The sequence below is a fragment of the Elephantulus edwardii genome, unplaced genomic scaffold (assembly GCF_000299155.1).
Source record: "Elephantulus edwardii isolate Elephantulus edwardi_28Jun2011 unplaced genomic scaffold, EleEdw1.0 scaffold00022, whole genome shotgun sequence".
In the NCBI taxonomy this organism is placed as follows: Eukaryota; Metazoa; Chordata; class Mammalia; order Macroscelidea; family Macroscelididae; genus Elephantulus; species Elephantulus edwardii.
In genome coordinates this window covers 5364186-5382685 of record NW_006399772.1, presented here as the reverse complement: position 1 = coordinate 5382685, position 18500 = coordinate 5364186, and the positions used below count along the sequence as shown (strand labels likewise).

The 18500-nt window shown below is 40.6% G+C and overlaps 1 protein-coding gene across 1 annotated transcript in view; it reads left to right on the top strand.

Moving 5' to 3' along the window:
- The window catches only part of CCDC146 (coiled-coil domain containing 146), a 115935-nt gene that overhangs the window by 87902 nt on the left and 9533 nt on the right, over positions 1-18500 (top strand). Inside the window, exons 9-14 of the mRNA XM_006882601.1 lie at positions 6831-6926; positions 8509-8679; positions 12705-12793; positions 12914-13078; positions 13910-14134; positions 18180-18408. Of these exons, the coding sequence (XP_006882663.1) occupies positions 6831-6926; positions 8509-8679; positions 12705-12793; positions 12914-13078; positions 13910-14134; positions 18180-18408 (975 nt within the window). The remainder of the gene's footprint in view (positions 1-6830; positions 6927-8508; positions 8680-12704; positions 12794-12913; positions 13079-13909; positions 14135-18179; positions 18409-18500) is intronic.

Genomic DNA, 18500 nt, shown 5'->3' with positions numbered 1-18500 from the left:
CTGTTTTCTCTTCTGGTTCTTTCTGGGACCCATGACCCAAATGCTAAACCTTCTTCTAAGAGTGTCCTCTAATTTCCTTGTCTTTTTATCTTTGCCATCCTTTCTATTATCTCTTTTGCTTTGCTGTAAGGAATAATTGCTTATGTGAACATATCTTCTCTTAAGTCACTGAGGATATTAATGAGAAGAATATATATATATATATATATTTGTTTTTGTTATGTCTATCGAGTCACTTACATACGACCCATAGTGACCTTATGTTTAACAACTCTGAATGGTGCTTTATCTTGAGCCAATTTCATTGTCTCCAACACACCTAGCATCATTACCCTAGTCGCTGACTCAATCCATTTAATCCATTTTTATACCTTGGATAAATGATAAATAAATATCCTTTTATCTCCCCTACAGAGAACAGAGATATTATGTTCTTCTATCCCACTTTCCTACTCTTTTGATCTGGTTTATTGGTTTCAACCAACCAATGCAATCTACCAGATTTTGTCAAAATCACCAAGTTACACACTCCTCAGAATACTCCTCAAATACCTGACTAGCTGCTTTTTAGTAAGCATGGAACATAATAAAGCTAATTGGAGCCTGCTTCTGAGGATACAGCTTGCTGATTTGGCTTCACTGTAGATTGATTTTGTTAGATATATAAGGAAAGGGTCCTTGACCAAAAAGGAGATTGCAGGAGAATATTCCTCACTAGCTGTTATATGATAACTTTATTGTTTTTGTTGTGAGCCGTTAAGTTGCTGTGACTCATAGCGACCCCATGTACCTGAACCCTGCTCCATCTTGAGCCAACCTTATTGTCTCTGACATACCCACCCCCAGTACCCCAGTCACTGACTCAATCCATCTTATCCAGGGCCTTCCTCTTTCTGCACTGTCTCTCCACCCTTTTAAGCATGATGTCCCTCTCCAAGGACTGGTTCTTCCTTGCAACATGCCACAAGTATGTCAGATGGAGCTTCAAAATTGCAGCCTTCAAAGAGCAGCCTGGTTTCATCCTCTCTAGGATGAGCCTGTTTGTTTTCCCTAGCAGTCCATGGTATGTATAGTAAATACTATTCTCCAGCACCACAACTCAAAGGCATCAATTCTTCTATCATCCTTAGTCATTGCCCAGCTTTCTGATGAATAACAAGTAATAGTGAAGACCATGACCTGGATCAGGCACATATTATTTTATAGACTGACATAGTTGCTCGTCAGTACTCTGGAGAGCATGTTTTCCCACTGCAATTCATCTTTTGATTTCCTGGCTGCTGGTAGCAAGAGTGCTGGTTATGGAGCCAAGCAAGCTGAAATTGTTAACAATCTCAATCTCTTCTCTATTTTGATGCTGCCAGTTGGCCCAATGGTAAGAATCTTTGTTTTCTTGATGCTGAACTTTAATCCTTGGTGAAAGCTGCAGTCCTTGACCTTCTGCAGCAAGTGCTTCAGGTCCTCCTCAGTTTTGGCAAGCAAGGTTGTCATCTACATAACACAAGTTGTTGATGAGTCTTCCTCCAATCCTGATGCCACATTCCTCCTCATAAAGCCCAGCCTCCCAGATGACCTGTTCCGCATATAGATTGAAAAGGTATGGAGATAGGGTGTATCCCTCAAATATACCTTTCCTGATTTTGAACATGTAGCATTTCTTTGTTCTGTTTTGATGACTCCCTCCTGGTCCAAGTATAGGTCTTACATAAGCAAAATCAAGTATTCTGGGATTCCCATTCTTCTCAGAGTTAGCCACAATTTGTTGTGATCCACACAGTCAAATGTCCTTGCATAGTCAATGAAACACAGATAGACATTCCTCTGGTACGCTCTGCTTTCAGCCAAGATCCATCTAACATTGGCTATAATATCCCTTGTCCCATGGCCTCTTCTAACCCAAGCCTGCACATCTAGCAATTCTCTGTTGTGCTGTTCTAGTAATTTTTGTATAATTTTCAGCAGAAGCTTGCTTCATGTGATATTAATGTTACTGTTTGTAAATTTCGGGTCATCTTTAAAAATGGGAACAAATATGGATCTTTTCCAGTTATTTGGATGGACAGTTGGTCCTCAAGATTTCATGGCACAACTTGGTGAGCACATCCAGGACAGCATCTGTTTGTTTGAAATATGTCAATTGGCTGCCGTCAATTCCTGGGGCCTTGTTTTTTGCCAATTTCTTGTTAGGTGCCATAAAGTCAGTTCTGATTCATAGTGACCCATATGCTAGATTAGAATTTCCCCGTTGAGTTCTCTTGACTTTACTCTTTATGGAAGCAGATTACAAGCTCTTTCTCCCCCAGAGCTGCATGTTGGGTTCGAACTCTTGTTAGAACATTGTTGCTGCTATTGTTGTGTACTGTAGAGATGGAACCAACCCATAGCGTGTCTTCAGAGGCAGTTAATTGCATGGGAGGAAATTGCCCTTCCTTCTCCCTTGGAGCAGCGGGTGGCCTTGAAGTGTGTGCCTTTGAGATTACAGCTCATCGTCTTGTCACTAGGCCACCAGAGCTCCCTATTAGAACATTAATAGCTATAAAGGCATGCAAATATATTACAATTCTTTCCTTTCATTGATTTCAATGAATTTTTGCCTCCTACGGCTCTTGTGGCTTAGTGCTAAGGAGCTGTGTTGCCAACCCAAAGCACATGGTTTGAATCCACAGAAGAAAGATGGGCATTCTCTTCCTGTGTGATTAACTGCCTCTAAAAACCCATTGGAATGTCAGCTATGCGTTGGTTCCAATAGACAGTACATTATAACAACAATAAGTGTATTTTCAGTGAGAGTTTACTTACCTCTTTGACGTTGACTTAGAGTTAGCTCAGCCACTGTCCTGCAATGTTGGCAGTACTTTAAAATAAGAATGGGTAAGGCCAGACCCCCGCCCCCCACCTCCTACTTTGCGTGAACATTTCAAACTTGCATGCAATCCAGAAAGAAAGAAAGAGATGAAAGGTAAGCATGAAGGTCCACTCCTCAGAATTCATTTCCCCCAGAGGCAGCTGTTTGACTCCCCTATGACCTTTGACTGTCCAAAAGGATTCTTCCAGAAATTCAAGCTACAAGTCTCATGAGTTTTAAATATTTTAGAGAAATATCAAGGCATTGAAAGAAACGAAGTTCACTGATACCAAATAATTGAGATGCTTAAAGCAACAGAATGTTATTAACTAAATTTCTTAACATTTTTAAAGGTTACTATTGTTCATTGATACTTGAATATATCGGAAAGAATACACACTCAACTATTAAAAGTGGCCGTAGAAAGTCGGATATAGAGTAAAAGTAGGAGCATAATATGCTTAATTTCTTACCACATCTTCTGTGGAGAGCTGCACTGCTAGGGAAGTACTAACCTTTCCATCGATTCAGATCCACCAGCTGTTCCGTGAGAGAAGGTTGCCAATCGCCTCCCGTGTGATTTAGAGCCTCCAAAAGCCCGTTGGAGGATCAGCTGTAAGTCAGTTCTGACTTGACATCAGTGAGTTTTAGTGAGTTTCCGTCTCTATAGTCATTTTGATGTAGGAATTAATAATTTTGAAAGGAACCACATCAGTTTGGAGTCATGTACATTTTGGAGTTAAGGCCCAACTCTAAACATGCTCTGGGTTAAGTGTGCTCCAAGCATCCCCAAGAAGGCCCTTCCCGTAACCATGGATGGTACATCTACCCTATCGAAAACCATGTTTCCTAATCTCATCTGCCCTTTTACGCATCATAAAGAATGTTGTTTTTGTTAGGTGCCATCTAGTCAAGTATGACTTATGTGACCCTATGAACAGCAGAGCTGAATCCTATCCTACCCTGTGCCATTCTCATCGTCTCTGACTGACACTTGAGCCCATTGCTGTAGTCTTTGTGTCTGTCTTTCTAGTTGAGGGTCTTCCTTTCTTTCACTGGCCCTCCAGTTTTCCAAGAATAATGTCCCTTTCCAAGCAATTGCTCCCCCTAGCAACATGTCCAAAGTATATGAGATGACGCTTCACCATTCTTGCCTCCAAGGTGTACTCTGGCTACACTTTCTCCACAAGACATAACTGTTCTTTTGATAGTGCATAAGATATTCAATGTACTTCTCCAACACCACAACTCAAAGGCATCAGTTTTCTTCTTTCATCCTTATTCACTGTCCAAATGTATACCAAATGATTGAAAAGATCATTGCTTTAATCAGATGCACCTTAATCTTCAAACTGATATCATTGCTCCTCAGTAATCTTGAGAAGTCTAAGACAGCAGACATTCCCTATGCAAAAACTCCTGATCCTGACTGCTCATATCAAGGGTGTTGACTGTGGACCCAAGTAAGATGATTGACAGTGTCACTCTTTTCTTTATTATGATGTTGCCTATCAGTCCAATGGTGAAGATCTTTGTCTTTTTGGTGTTTAAATGGCAAACCACATAGGAGACTTAGACCACAAAGACCACATAGTCTTTGATCATTGACAGTAAGCATGTCAAGTCCTCACTTTCAGCAAGCAAAGTTATGTCATCTCCGTAACGCAGGTTGTTTGTGAGTGTACCTGTGATCATAATGTCATATTCTTCTTTATCCAGTCCATGTTCTCAAATTATTTGCTCCAAATACAGACTGAATAAATATGGAGAAATGATACAACTCTGAGACATATTTTCCTGATTAAACCATACATTGTTCCCTTGTTCTGTTGAGATAATAGCTTCTTGGTCTGTTGTTGCTGTTGCCTTTACATAGTCAATAAAACACAAATAGACATTGTTCTGGTATTCTGTGCTTTCAGCTAGAATCCATCTGACATCCGAAATTTTATCCCTTGTGTTAACAGCCTTTTCTAAACCCAGCTTGAACTTCGGGCAGTGATATTTCAACATACTGTTCTAGAGATTTTGGGTGATCTTCAGCAATATTTTGTTTGCATGTGATACTACTTATATTGTTTGATCATTTTCTCATTATGCTGGATCACCTTTCTTGGAAGTGAGAACAAATAGGATTTCTTCTAGTCAGTCAGCCAAGCAACTGTCCTCCAAATCTCCTGGCATTGACTGGTAAGTCGAGGGCTACATCTGTTGGCTGAAACATAACAATTGGTATTCCACTCATTCCTGGGGCCTGTCCCTCCCCCGCCAGTGGCTTCAGTGCAGCCTGAACCTCTTCTCTCACTGCTGTTGGCTTTTCTTCATATGTTACTTCCTGAAATTTTTCAGTGACTCTTCCATAGTGTATTCCTTCCATCTTCTATTGATGTTTTTAAGATTATTTAAGACTTTTCTTATAATATCTCTTGGTATTGCAACTGGAGGCTTGAATTTGTTTTTCAGTTCTTTCGACTTGAGAAATGCCAAAAGAGTAAGAATATAACATTATTCTTTACAAGACAACAAAATCTGGTAGAATAGCATGTTTCCCTCCTCCTGAAGTACTGTAACAGATGACAAAGTCATAGGCCAATATAATATAAATAAAATGGGGCGATTCAGGCATCAGCAAAAATTAGGAGCCTGTTTTCTTTTGTGAAGCTACATTGTAATCCCCAAGGCATGTGGTTCGAATCTATCAGCTGCTCCACAGGAGAAAAAAGGACATTCTCTTCCTGTGAGATTAACTGGCTCTGAACACCCCCCAGAGGGCCAGCTATGGGTTGGTTCCAACTCTGTGGTACACAGCAACAACAACAACATGACAAACTTATGACATAACCCATAACTTGATATTAGCAGACAAGAGATCAGGAGACATTGCACTGGGAAAGTCCACAGTCAGGAACTTCTCCAAGTAATTGGGGAGCCAGGATGTCAGTTTGAGGACTGAGTGTGCCCGATCCAGGCCATGGTCTTTACAGTTACTTGCTATGCACCTGAGAGCTAGACAGTGACTAAGGATGACAGAAGAATTGATACCCATGAATTGTGGTGTTGGAGAAAAGTGCTGAATATCATATGGAATGCCAAAAGGACTAACAGATATGTCTTGGAGATGGTGAGCCAGAGAGCTCCTTGGTGACAAAGATGATGAAGAACCTCACATTCTTTGGGCATGTCACTTACTAGGAGAGCTTTTACTTGGAGAAGGACAATATGTTAGAGAAGATGGATGGACAGTGAAGGAGAGGCTTCCTCAGCCAGGTGGCTTGACACGGTGACTGCAGCAGTGGACTTGAGGGTGTCGTGAGATTGTGAGGATGGCACAGGATAGGACAGAGTTCAGATCTGTTGCTCATAGGGTCACGATAAGTCATACTTAACTTGGCTCCTAACAACAATGTGACACATCAGTAGGAAACTATTCGCACTGCTATTAATAACTTCTAATTGTTATTACACCTATATTGTCATGAATGATCTCGCATTTTGTAAGTCTGTTACTTGAATGGTCATAGCAGGTGAGTCTTTCAAAGTGCTTAACGAGGCTGTCTTATGCAGGATTAAGATCATGGACTTTGAGTCTAGCAACCTGGGTTTGTAACCATACCATCAAGGAAAGTTTAAATATCGTAGTTGGAGATATCAAATGGTTTATTGTAATGATTAAATGAAGTAATTCATACATACTAGAACTGTGCCTGACATATAATCAGTGCTTAAAAAATGTTATATCTTGTTTGAAAAGTTTATCTAAAAATTAGTAAAACAGAATATTTATAGCTGGTAGTAAATAGATTTTTTTGCAAGTGTTCTTATTTTAGTTTGCTAAGACTTTATAAAGAATAATCCTCATAATAACAGTTTCTATAAGGAAGTTTTGATTTGCCCATTATTTCCAACAGGTACTTGATGGACTTGACAGCACAGTATTGAGATATTCTCTCTTGTATAGTCACCTGTTTTAAATTTTGCTTTCCAGATGGATGCTTTCCCTAGAGATGACACTGCATTGTCTGACAGAAGGAGAGAGCTCCACAAGGAAGTGGAAGCAGCCAAGAGGAACTTGGCCCAGCAGGTTAATCTCAACTTCCGCTTCAACTTTTAAGAATGATTATTATGAAGGTGTTGAGATTTGTTTTGTTTTAGATTGTGCACCATGAAATTTCATCAAAGAGAGTAGTTAGTTGTTCTTGTTGTTATGTACCATCAAGTTAACCCTATCTACAAAAGCCCTAAACGCCGATTATCCTGTGCCAACCTCGTCATCTCTGACACACTCATTCCCACCACCCCAATCACAGAATTGATCCACCTCATCGAGGGTCTTCCTTTCCTGTGCTGTCCGTCCACTCTCCCAAGCATGATGTCCCTCTCTAAGGACTAGTCCCTCCTTGCAACATGCCCAAAGTATGTCAGACAAAGCTTCAGAATCCTTGACTCCAGGGAACATTCTGGCTTCACCCTCTCCAGGACAAACCTGTTTGTTCTCCTAGCAGTCCACGGTATATTCAATACTCCAGCACCACAACTCAAAGGCATCAATTCTCTTTCTATCATCCCTATTCACTGTCCTACTCTCCGATGCATAGCACCTAATTGCGAAGACTTTAGCCTGGATCAGGCACACCTTAGTCTCCAGCCTGACATTGTTGTTCTTCAGTACTCTTGAGAAGTCCCTGACAGCTGACTTTCCCAAAACAATTCATCTCTTGATTTCCTGGCTGCTGGTACCAAGAGTGTTGACTGTGGAGCCAAGTAAACTAAAACTGTTAACTATCCCGGTCTCTTCACCATCCATACTGATGCTGCCAATTGGCTCAGTGGTGAGAATCTATGCTCCTATCTATCTGAGTTTCATTGACCATACAAAGGCATTTGACTCTGTGGATCATAACAAACTGTGGCTGACTCTAAGAAGAATGGGAATCCCAGAACACTTGATCGTTCTATTGTGAAACCTATACTTGGACCAGGAGGCAGTTGTCAGAACAGAGTAAGGGAACACTGCATGGCTCAAAAGTGGGAAGGATGTACGCCAGGGATGTGTCCTATCTCCATACCTTTTCAACCTGTGGGGTCAAGATTGGTGGATGATCTATCAACAATCTGCGTTATGTAGATGACACAACCCTACTTGCTGAAACTGAGGAGGACCTGAAGTGCTTGCTGCAGAGGGTCAAGGACTGCAGCCTCCAATATGGATTGAGGCTCAGTGTCAAGAAGACAAAGATTCTCACCATTGGACCAATTGGCAGCAGCAGGATGGATGGTGAAGAGACTGAGATTGTTCACAGCTTTAGTTTGCTTGGCTCCACAGTCTGTAAACTTTGGTTAAAATCACAATTAAAATAAAAAGTTATGTTTAAAAGAGTTCTATGGTGTTAACCAACTGTTTTACTTTTTTAAAAAAATAGCTAATCCAATGAAGTTTCTTTGCTTTCTATCTTAATAAAAGAAGAGAACTCTGATGGTCTAGTTCATAGGGCGAAAGATGGGCAACCTTGGAAATTCCAGTGGGTCCACTGTTAGTGAGTTCCAATTTGAAGGCAAGAAGGGATAGAGTTTTTTGCACAGAAAATAAAAATATAGTCTAAAATGCTGTAATTGTGTTTCTTCAAATAGTAAATAATAATTATTATGTTATATTTTTTCAAAAGAAAGTCTTAACAGAAGCAGAATCTAAGTTGGTAGAACAGCAACTTGCAGAAGAAAACAAGCTTGTAAAGGAGCAAGAAAACATGAAAGATCTTCTATTCAACCTTGTCCGAATGACTCAAATCAAGCTTGATGAAAAAGAGCAAAAGTCCAAGGATTTCCTGAAAGCTCAGGTGACTGCAGTCCTATAACCATGCATGCCTCCAACAAGTGTTCAAGATAGCCTTATGTAAGATGCAGTGTTCACTGGAAAGCTGGCACTAGAAGCCATCTTCTGCTTTTGTAATCATAAATCTTCCTTTTATGGGAATGAAAAATCGTTCAAGGATTCAAATGATAATAACAATCTAGTGGGGAGAAAAAGAGATTGATGAAAATGAGCAGAAGATTTAAATAGAGTCAACAGCATCAATAACACAAACCCAGTTCCCATGAGGTCAAACATGTCTCCCACACTCCTGTACCTCTTTATACTCATTTCAGCACCAATCTTACTGCTTTGCTGAGTACAAAATCCAATGCAATAGTTGAAAGACTACACAGAACCATGTTGGGGAAGTCAAAAGGTTATTTATTAGTAGTGAAATATAGTCAGGACAGCTTCAGAAATGTGCATTCAGTCACCTCCGCCTTGAGCTTCATGGCTTTAGACCACCGTTAAAAAGGTTTCCATCCTGCCCATATTGCCTTTCCTTTCCCCAACCCCACACCCAAATTGGCCAACAACAGCTCTTAGCTGACCTCTGGTTCTGTCTATGGGGAGGTAGCAGCCCGTTTCATCTCATCTCAGGTCTCTCTGGTCCTCTGGTTTGGCTATGGCTGTTGCTGCTGTAAGTGTAGCTGAAGTAAGAATGTCTGGTCCTGAAGGGCATCCTACATTCTCTTGCTACTGCTGCTGCTGCTGCTTGTTCTTCTTCCTCGTCCTCTTCCTCCTCTTCCTCTTCTTGTTCCTCCTCTTCATCTTCTCCTCTGGTGGGGTAGGTCTCTCCCTCTATTGCTAGACTGTTCAATTTCATGGCAAGACTAGCCAGTCCTCTCCTGGATTGATCAAACTAGCCAGTCCCCTAGTGGATAGGCTAACATGCCCTATTCACATTCTCCCACTCATCTACAGGGCAAAGTAAAAATATTTCTAGGAAAGTCATATTGAAAGAGAAACTGCACAATTATGCTTAGAAGTCCCTTGTTAAAAAGGGACTTGTCTTAGGGATATAACATATTACTAAATAGGACTATCAGAATCTACCCTATAAACCCAAGGTTTCTAGTGCAGTCTTTGATCTCATTCTGAACAAATACGCATACAGGGGCAGCAGGGCTCTCTCTCTCTCTCTCTCTCTCTCTCTCTCTCTCTCTCTCTCTCTCTCTGTGTGTGTGTGTGTGTGTGTCTGTGTGTTTTAGTGGTTTGGGGACAAGATTACAAAGCAAATTGGTTTTCCATTTTGTGCTGTTAATGTAATTCCCATCGTATAATGTTTAGGATAAACTTTACATAGCACACTTCTCAGCAAACTCTTTAAATGCTTTAGGTGTTTTATTTGTTATTAGTTTAATTTTTTAATTGTGTTTTTAATGAAAGTTTACAGATAGTGTTTTCATTCATTCATTTTTTTGTTCCACATTTTCCATCGTTCCACTATCCTTTCCTGTCCCCTAGTCCACTTTGTAATGCACCTCTTGTTCCAGATTGTCAATTGTCACACATCTAATGCCCGATCATACAGTCCCTTCAGATAGTCCTTCCTTTCATCTGTTCCAGTGCAATGTTTATTATCTCTCCACTCTTTTCCTTTCTTTCCCTCTATTCCCCTTGTTAGTCTTTTTTTATAGAAAGGATGTTATACAGTATTTTTCCTTTTGTGACTAAGATATTTCACTCAGTATGATGTTTTCTAGGCTCACCATGGTGTGTGGTGTTTTATAAGGTCATTAATTTTCAATGCTGCATAGTAATCTATAGTGTGAATGTACCACAGTTTCCCATCCATTGACTTATTAATGGCCAGCTGGGCTGCTTCCATCTCTTTGCTATTGTGAATAACATTGCAATAAATATGAGTGTGCGTGCATACATCTGTTTGAACTGTGGCTCTGTTTTCTTTAGGATATATTCTCAGTAGTTGGGTATCTGGGTCAAAATGTATGTCTATGTCCAACTTTTTAAGAAAGCTTTCATAGTGGTTGTATCACTTTACATTCCCATCAGCAGTGAATAAGACTTCCAATGTCTTCATACTCAACAACATTTGCTCTTTACTGCCCTGTTGAACTTTGTTATTGTTGCTGGGTTAAGATGATATATCATAGTTGTTTTGATTTGCTTCTCTCTGATAGCTAGGAATTTTGAACATTTCTTTATGTGTTTGTTGGACATCTGAATTTCTTCTTTGGTGAAGTGCCTATTTATATCTCATGTCCATATGCGATTGAGTTGTTTGCCTTCGGCAATGACATATCTGATAAGGAACTCATATTTAAAATTTATTTCTTGTCACTTTAAAGTGATAACTGAAAGAAATTAAGCATGGTTAGTGCACGGGAAGAAGGGATAAATAGTGTCAAGAAAGCAGGAGAGGCCAGATGGTGAAGAATAGGGCCACATCGTCCATAGTAAGTAGTTTGTACTCTTATCCTGAAGATCATGGTAGGCAAAAATAGAGTTCGGGTAGGTGGGTTTCAATAAATTAAAACAAAACATGCTCATGGATGAGTAGATTTTTAAAAAGACACAGAGAATTGGAATAGCTGAAGGAGAAAGAAGAGAGAACAGAGTGAGTGAAGAGCATTATCAAAGTCAGGATCTGCAGTGGGACCGGTTTCAGTCCAGTGCTTTCATTATAAGTAAGTTGACCACTCATTTATCCTTCTTAATTAGAAACGTATTTTTTTCTCTTTAGAAATGTTATATATATATGTGTACATATAGATACTTGAGTCTATTTATTATATAAGAGGAAAACTGATCTGTTTTATGAATGAGATAATTTTTATTCATTTCAAAAATTAACATATATGTTGCCTATGTGTGGCTAATCTAGGTAGACCACACCTGATTATTAAAAGAGCGAATTCATATAAAAACACAAGATAATTCCTCTTGAAAGGAATTCTAGAAAGGAAAATCAAATAGAGGAAAATTTTGTTCCAAAAGTGATGTTTTCTTAGTATTGAGAATTAGTCAGCTAGGTGTTAATTATAATTAGTTATCATTTCCAAAAGAAGATAGGCAATCTTGTGCTTAATTTTTACAACTCACCTACATCTTTAAAGGAAAACAGATGATTGAAGAAAAACCCAATGTTTCTATCACTCCAAGATGGGGTAGATTACACTACATTTTTATATCAGTTTAATACTTTTCACATACAGTTATTTTAATATCAGTTTCTTCTCTGATTCCTGTTCTTATAGAGAACAGCATAAACTCATTCTCATTAGTTTCTTTTGAATCACTCATAGTAAAAAAAAAATTTTTGCTGTCAGTCTCCTGGGGGTAAGTTGACAGCAACTGTTTCCTCTAGTTCCTTTCAGCAAATATGTCATCCTTTTGTAAATGTCTTTGTCCAAGATAAAAGAAAGACTCAGTGTGTTTAACTTGGAGAACTTAAGAATTGTATCTATCACTGGTCCCTAGATCTTTAGATGTTGAATTATTGTAGTTTAATTATAACCTATACTTTTGTAACACTTCTTTACCTCCTGTAACTCTAACCCTTACCTCCATAACACCTTCTTATAGCTAGTCTCAGCGTGGTGCTACATTGGATAGGAAGACACAATCAATATACAAAATAATGGGAAATCATTACTTGGGTTTCTCAAAAAATAACACAAAGACTTCTATTCATGCATTTATTTCAAAGCTTGTTACAGATCCTCAACCCTCATCTATTGTCCACAAAATACACAGTCATCTTGAACAGCTGTGCTGTCCACACATACTTTCTCAAAAGTTTCCCAGACTTTTCCTCAAACTCAACCTATGTGAGCAGTTCTCTTATCCTCCCCTTAAATACCCTTTAGTTTTACTCGGTGTTAATCAATTCAGCTGGTCAAGTAATCTCAGCTCTCTCTTGCCCCTCCTGATTTATCCAGACCAAAAGGGCACAGCAGGCTTCCATAAAGGATGGGAAGGAAGACCGGGGGCACTCATATAGGGGTTTTATCCCCTCTTTCACTTAAACTGCTTACATTTCAGCAAAAGTATTCGAACATCCTTAAGGAAATCAAAGCAAAGGATCTTGAAATCAGAATACACAGGAAGAAAAAACATGAAATTTATCGAAGGTACGAGTTACTTAATAATTTCTCTATTTAGGAAAAAAGAAAAACAAAACAAAACAAACACAAGTCAAAACCTTTGGATTTTTAATTCACAAGTTCCAAAAACACTTTGTATTTTTACAGACTCAGACAGTTTGCCAAATTGTATGATAGTGTTCGAAATGAGAGAAATAAATTTGTTAACTTACTTCACAAAGCTCACCAGAAAGTAAATGAAATTAAAGAGAGGCATAAAATGTCATTAAATGAACTGGAGATTTTAAGGAATAGTGCAATTACTCAAGAAAGGTGAGTATTAAACTATTGTCCTTTCAAAAGTGTTGTTGTCTGCTCTATTTGAACTGCTATCTGAGTTAATCCAGGAGAAGCACTTAGAGCAGTACCTGGCACATGCTTGCTTTTCAAATTTCTTATTTACCACATGTCAGGATCTGCTTCTCACTGACCCATACTTGATCTACTGTGTCCATATAACCTGGCCTTCTGGTGGTAACTATCACCCAGTTTCTTTTAAGAAACAAAACGAAGGAGGAGATTTCTATGAAAAAAAGCTCTGACAATGTAGTGCGTTATGACGGTGGAGAGGAAGCTATTTAATCAGCCAGCTACTCCACAAGAAAACAAAAGGCAGTCTCTTCCTACAGAGATGCAGCCTCGAAATCGGTGCAGGGTGGCTGTGAGTCAGAACTGACTCCACGGGGTGTGGCTGAATTGAACTCCCAGCCTTCATGACAGTGAACTACGTTTACAGAGTCCATGTATTCATTCAGCATTTATTGTAACACTAGGCTGGACTGGGTACGATTTTAGATTCCCAGTCTCTGCACTCAAGAGAGCAGGGTCGTGGGGACCACAGAGGAGTGAATAAATGGCCAAGCCTCTTGCTTTGATAAAGGGAGGCAGCTGAGACTTAGACACAAAGGAGAGCTGTACTGATCTGGATGGAGGGAGGATCTGAGACCTGGGAAGATCACAGACATTCCTGACAAGTGCTTTCAAGGGCACTGCTAAAGCAAGAAGTGCTTTGATACTGTTTGCATTTCAGAAATCTTCATTTGCTTTTAAAGCAAGAGGTGGGGGAAACTCATAATTGTACACTTTGTTCCATTATTTTTAAAGGAAGCTGCAAAATTCCATGCTGAAGCATGCCAACAACGTTACTGTCCGGGAGAGCATGCAAAACGATGTGTGCAAAATTATCGCAAAACTCCAGGGGATGAAAGAGAAGAAGGAGATTCAGTTGAATAGCATTGACAGGCTGGCCAGTATGATCACAATGATTGAGGAGGAGATGGTGCAGCTTCGCAAAAGATATGAAAAAGCCGTGCAGCACCGAAATGAATGGTAAAGACCAGGAGCCTGTGCCGGCACAAAGAAAGAAATGGCGCTGCTTTTTCTACCTAAGATTGACAGTGGGGAGTCTATTGAATTTGAAATTTGAGGGGTTGTTGTTGTTGGGTGATTTGGTTTGGGTTTTTTTTAAGGGAGTGAGATGTGTGTGTTTACCTTTGCTTTGATATCGTCTGGTAAGGAAGAGCTCGGATGGTCTAGTAGGTAAAGAGTTGCACTGTCCACCCAAAGGCAGATGGCTCAAGTCCACCAGCTGCTCTGTGGGTGAGAAATGGGCGGTCTCCTCCTATGTGATTTACAGCCTCTAAAAACCCACTGGAGGGTCAGCTGTGAGTCAGTTTTGACTTACCAGCACACAACAATAACAAAAGTCAGAAGGAAGGGAAGGAGTTTTGGTGCCTGGTGGTGGCACCATGCTTAAAGCATCCAACTGCTGCCGTAAGATGGTTCAGACCCATCAGGGGTTTCTCAAGAGAAAAATGAAGCAGTTTGCTTCCATAAAGATTTAAGCCTTGGAAACAGTAAGAGGCAGCTTGACTCTGTCCTAAAGGGTTGCTCTAAGGAATGCTGGTGGCATAGCTCTGTGGGTAACTAATAGAAATTCAAATCCACTGGGTGCTCCACAGGAGAAGGATGAGCAGTCTCCTCTCATAAAGCCTTGGAAATGCAATAGAGGATCACTGGGTTGGTTTGTTAGTTTTTTATAATTTTGTTTCATACTGGTTTGCTTACAGAGTTTGTATACATTTTTACACTATCTTTATTCACATTGTGTTTCATGCAGTCACTCTCATTCATTATATTTTATAAAATTCATCAACACTGAAATATGCTGACTGTTGCCCTGTCTTTCCAGATCCCTGCCAGATCTTTCCCATTTCCTTTACCCACTCCTCCCTCTATCCATCGAATTGTGTGACCCTATGATTATTGCCCTGCCCTTCCTTACCCCTCTGCTCCTACCCTCTCGCCTTGGATCCTCAGACACATTCTATTAGTTATCTGTTTCTACATTAATGGCCTTATACAGTATTTGTCCTTATGGGACTGAGTGAGTTCACTTAGCAAAATGTTCTCCAGTCCCTCCCAAGTTATGTAGTAATTTTTGAAATCTTTACTCCTGCATGGTGAGTAGTATTCCATTGTGTGAATGTCATAGTATTCCATTGTGTGAATGTCGTAGTATTCCATTGTGTGAAATCATTTCTCAATCCAGAGTCAACTCTAAGGCACTGGGTAATAGGGTTGCTATGAGTTGGACCCTCCTGGTGTAAGAAATGAGGGAGCTTTTGAGAAGGTGCTCACTTTGTTATCAAAAACCTTGTGTAGGCTGATTATTAGGATGCCTCTGATGCTATCAGATTCCCTCAGGATCATTAACATAAGTAATTCTTTGCCTCTTGGATCCATGTTGGTGACAAATTTGGTCTTAGGATATTTGTTGAGCCTTTCTTTTAGTTCTTTCTCAACAATTAAATAAAGCCATTAGGAGCTGCATTATTTTCTTAGCAATTAATAAATTCCATTTTAGAGGGCTCCCCAAATTGCTTGTGCTCTGAGAAAGCTGGAATGTGAGATTGTAGAATCCTGTAGTCATCAGAGTTGTGCTTAGAACATAGATTTGAACTGCACAGATCTACTTATATGGGGAAAACTTCCCCCGCCCCCCGTTGATATTCTCAAAGTGCTAGTGACCATCAGCCTTAAACACCTAATGCACATCTCCACGCAAACGGTTCTTCTCTCCAGTCAGTTATATTCAAGAGCCGTTCAAGGGTCAGCTGAACACGTATCAGATTTTTCATTAAGCTTTAATCACAAGCCTCACTTTCAGTGTAAGGCCCTGGGTACCAGACACTGAAAATACAAGAAAAAATAAAACATTGTCATCAGAAGAGTTTGCTCAGGACAGAAGCCAATGAAAGGGAAGTGAGGCAAAATACAGAGCCAAGGTTATAACATGTACAAATGTTTTGAGGGAGGACAGGAAAATAGATAGGAACAATTATAAGTGGAAGTCTGCTCTAAATAGATACACATAGAATGTGGAAAGGCCTTCAGGGTCATTAATAGAACAGCATGTTTTCAAAGGGCTGCTTGGTGTATTCTCTGGAGGGGTGGGGGAGAGAAATTCTCTGACTTGGTTCCTGGCACAAACCAAAGCATTTGGGTAAACAGTATGCTCTCTCCCAGGCCCCAGTCAGATCAGCCATGAAAACCAAAGCCGCTGGATTTAGAAATTTCTTACTTTGTTTCCTCCTCTTATGCTCTTCTTTAAGAAGCCTTTCCCCTGGCATGATTGCAAAGGACAGAATTGTCTGTTTACAGGGGAAATCAGCATCCAAAATATTCCCTTTTTAAAAGCATACTGAGCCAGCCAAGTAAGACAGAGTCGAATTGCTGCAGAAATATATTCCCTGGCCCCATGTCTCTGTGCCTCCGTGTCTCTGACGTGGGCAGTGCCTTGATTGACACCTGGCCCAAGAACAGGGTCGGCAGAAAATCAGACCACAAGAATACTTTGAGCCTGTGTTGGGAATGGCACTGTCTCCCACCCCAGAGAAACCGTTGAGACTTGCAGAGATGCTATGGCCAGTCAGCAGCGTGGACTGTTATTTGAGATGATAACTGGCTCAAATTTGTCTTGAAGGAAGTGTTACCGGACTGCTCTTTAGAGGCAAGGATGAGGAGCCTCCACCTCGCTTTAATTTAATTGGGCATATTGGGGGGGGGTGGCAATCCTTAGGCATCATTCTGGGAAAGGTAGAGGGTCAACAAGAGAAAGGCAGGCCCTCAGTGAGATAGAGTGACACAGCCACTGCCACAGTGGGTGTCAGAATGGCAGAGATTGTGGGGATGACGAGGAGGCAGCGTTCAGATCTGTTGTTCATAAGGTCACTATGAGCTATACTCGACTTGATGGCACCTAACAACAACTTTTCTCTGTTGTTGTTGTTATATGCCGTCGAGTCGCTTATGACTCACAGCGACCCTATGTACAACAACCTTAAACTCTGCTGTCGTGTGCAAATCGCACTGTTTCTGACACTCCCATCCCAATTATCCCAGTCACTGAATCAATCCACCTCATAGAGGGCCTTCCCCACCTGCGCTGTCCCTCCACCCTCCCAAGCATGATGTCCTTCTCCAAGGACTGGTCTCTCCTTACAACATGTCCAAAGTATGTTAGACGAAGCCTCAGAATCCTTGCCTCCAAGGAGCAGCTTGGTTTAACCCTCTCCAGGATGAATCTGTTTATTTTCTTAGCAGTCCATGGTATCCTCAACACTCTTCTCCAACACCAAAGCTCAAAAGCATCAATTCTCCTATCCTCCCTGGTGATTGTCCAGTCCTCTGACATATAACAAGTGATTGCAAAGACCATGGCCTGTATCAGACACACCTTAGTCTCCAGAGAGACACCGTTGCTCTTCAGTACTTTAGAGAGGTCCCTAACAGCAGACTTTCCCATCGCAATACGTCTTTTAATTTCCTGGCTTCTGGTGCCAAGAGTGTTGATTATGAAGCCAAGCAGACTAAAGCTGTGAACAATCTCAATCTCTTCACCATCCATCCTGATGCTGCCAATTGGTCCAGTGGTGAGAATCTTTGTCCGATGGTGGAACAAAGAAATAAGTGGGTCAGGACACTTGTGCCAAGGGCAGGGACAACACCGAAACTAATGGTTAATTCCACAATAAGGGATATATTTTCACTTTTTCTGTAAAATGCTGATCTGTTGGATAATTCTCTAAATCTGAACATTCAGATTAAGACACACTAGGAAGAAGGATTGGCCATCCACTTCCAAAATAGCAGGCCCCTGAAAACCCTATGTACAACAGAATAACAGAACTTTTCTCTAGGGGGGAAAAATCTGTTTATGGTTTCACTAGAAAACCCCCAGTAAGTATCCATTGTCTTCTGGAATTACACAATCTCAATGTGTGTCTTGCGCCCAAAGCAGAGGGAGCTCAAATGATTTGCCAAACAGTAGCCCCCAGACCCTCTCAGGCTCTGCTTTTCCATTTGGCCTTAGTGGTGTTCAGCTGATAGAGCGAGAAGAAGAAGTGTGCATTTTTTATGAAAAAATAAATATCCAAGAGAAGATGAAACTAAATGGAGAGATTGAAATACACATCCTCGAAGAAAAGATCCGATTCCTGAAACTGAAGATCGCAGAGAAGCAAAGGCAGATTCACGTCACAGAGAAATTACTGCCTACCAAGAGCGCGCTGGATGCCGACCTGGCGGTGCTCCAGATTCAGGTGGGAAAATGGCTGGGAGACAGTCTCTGGGACTATTGGCTGTTCCCCCACTCTTTGTTGGTTGGTTGTTGTTGTTGTTATGTGCCATCGAG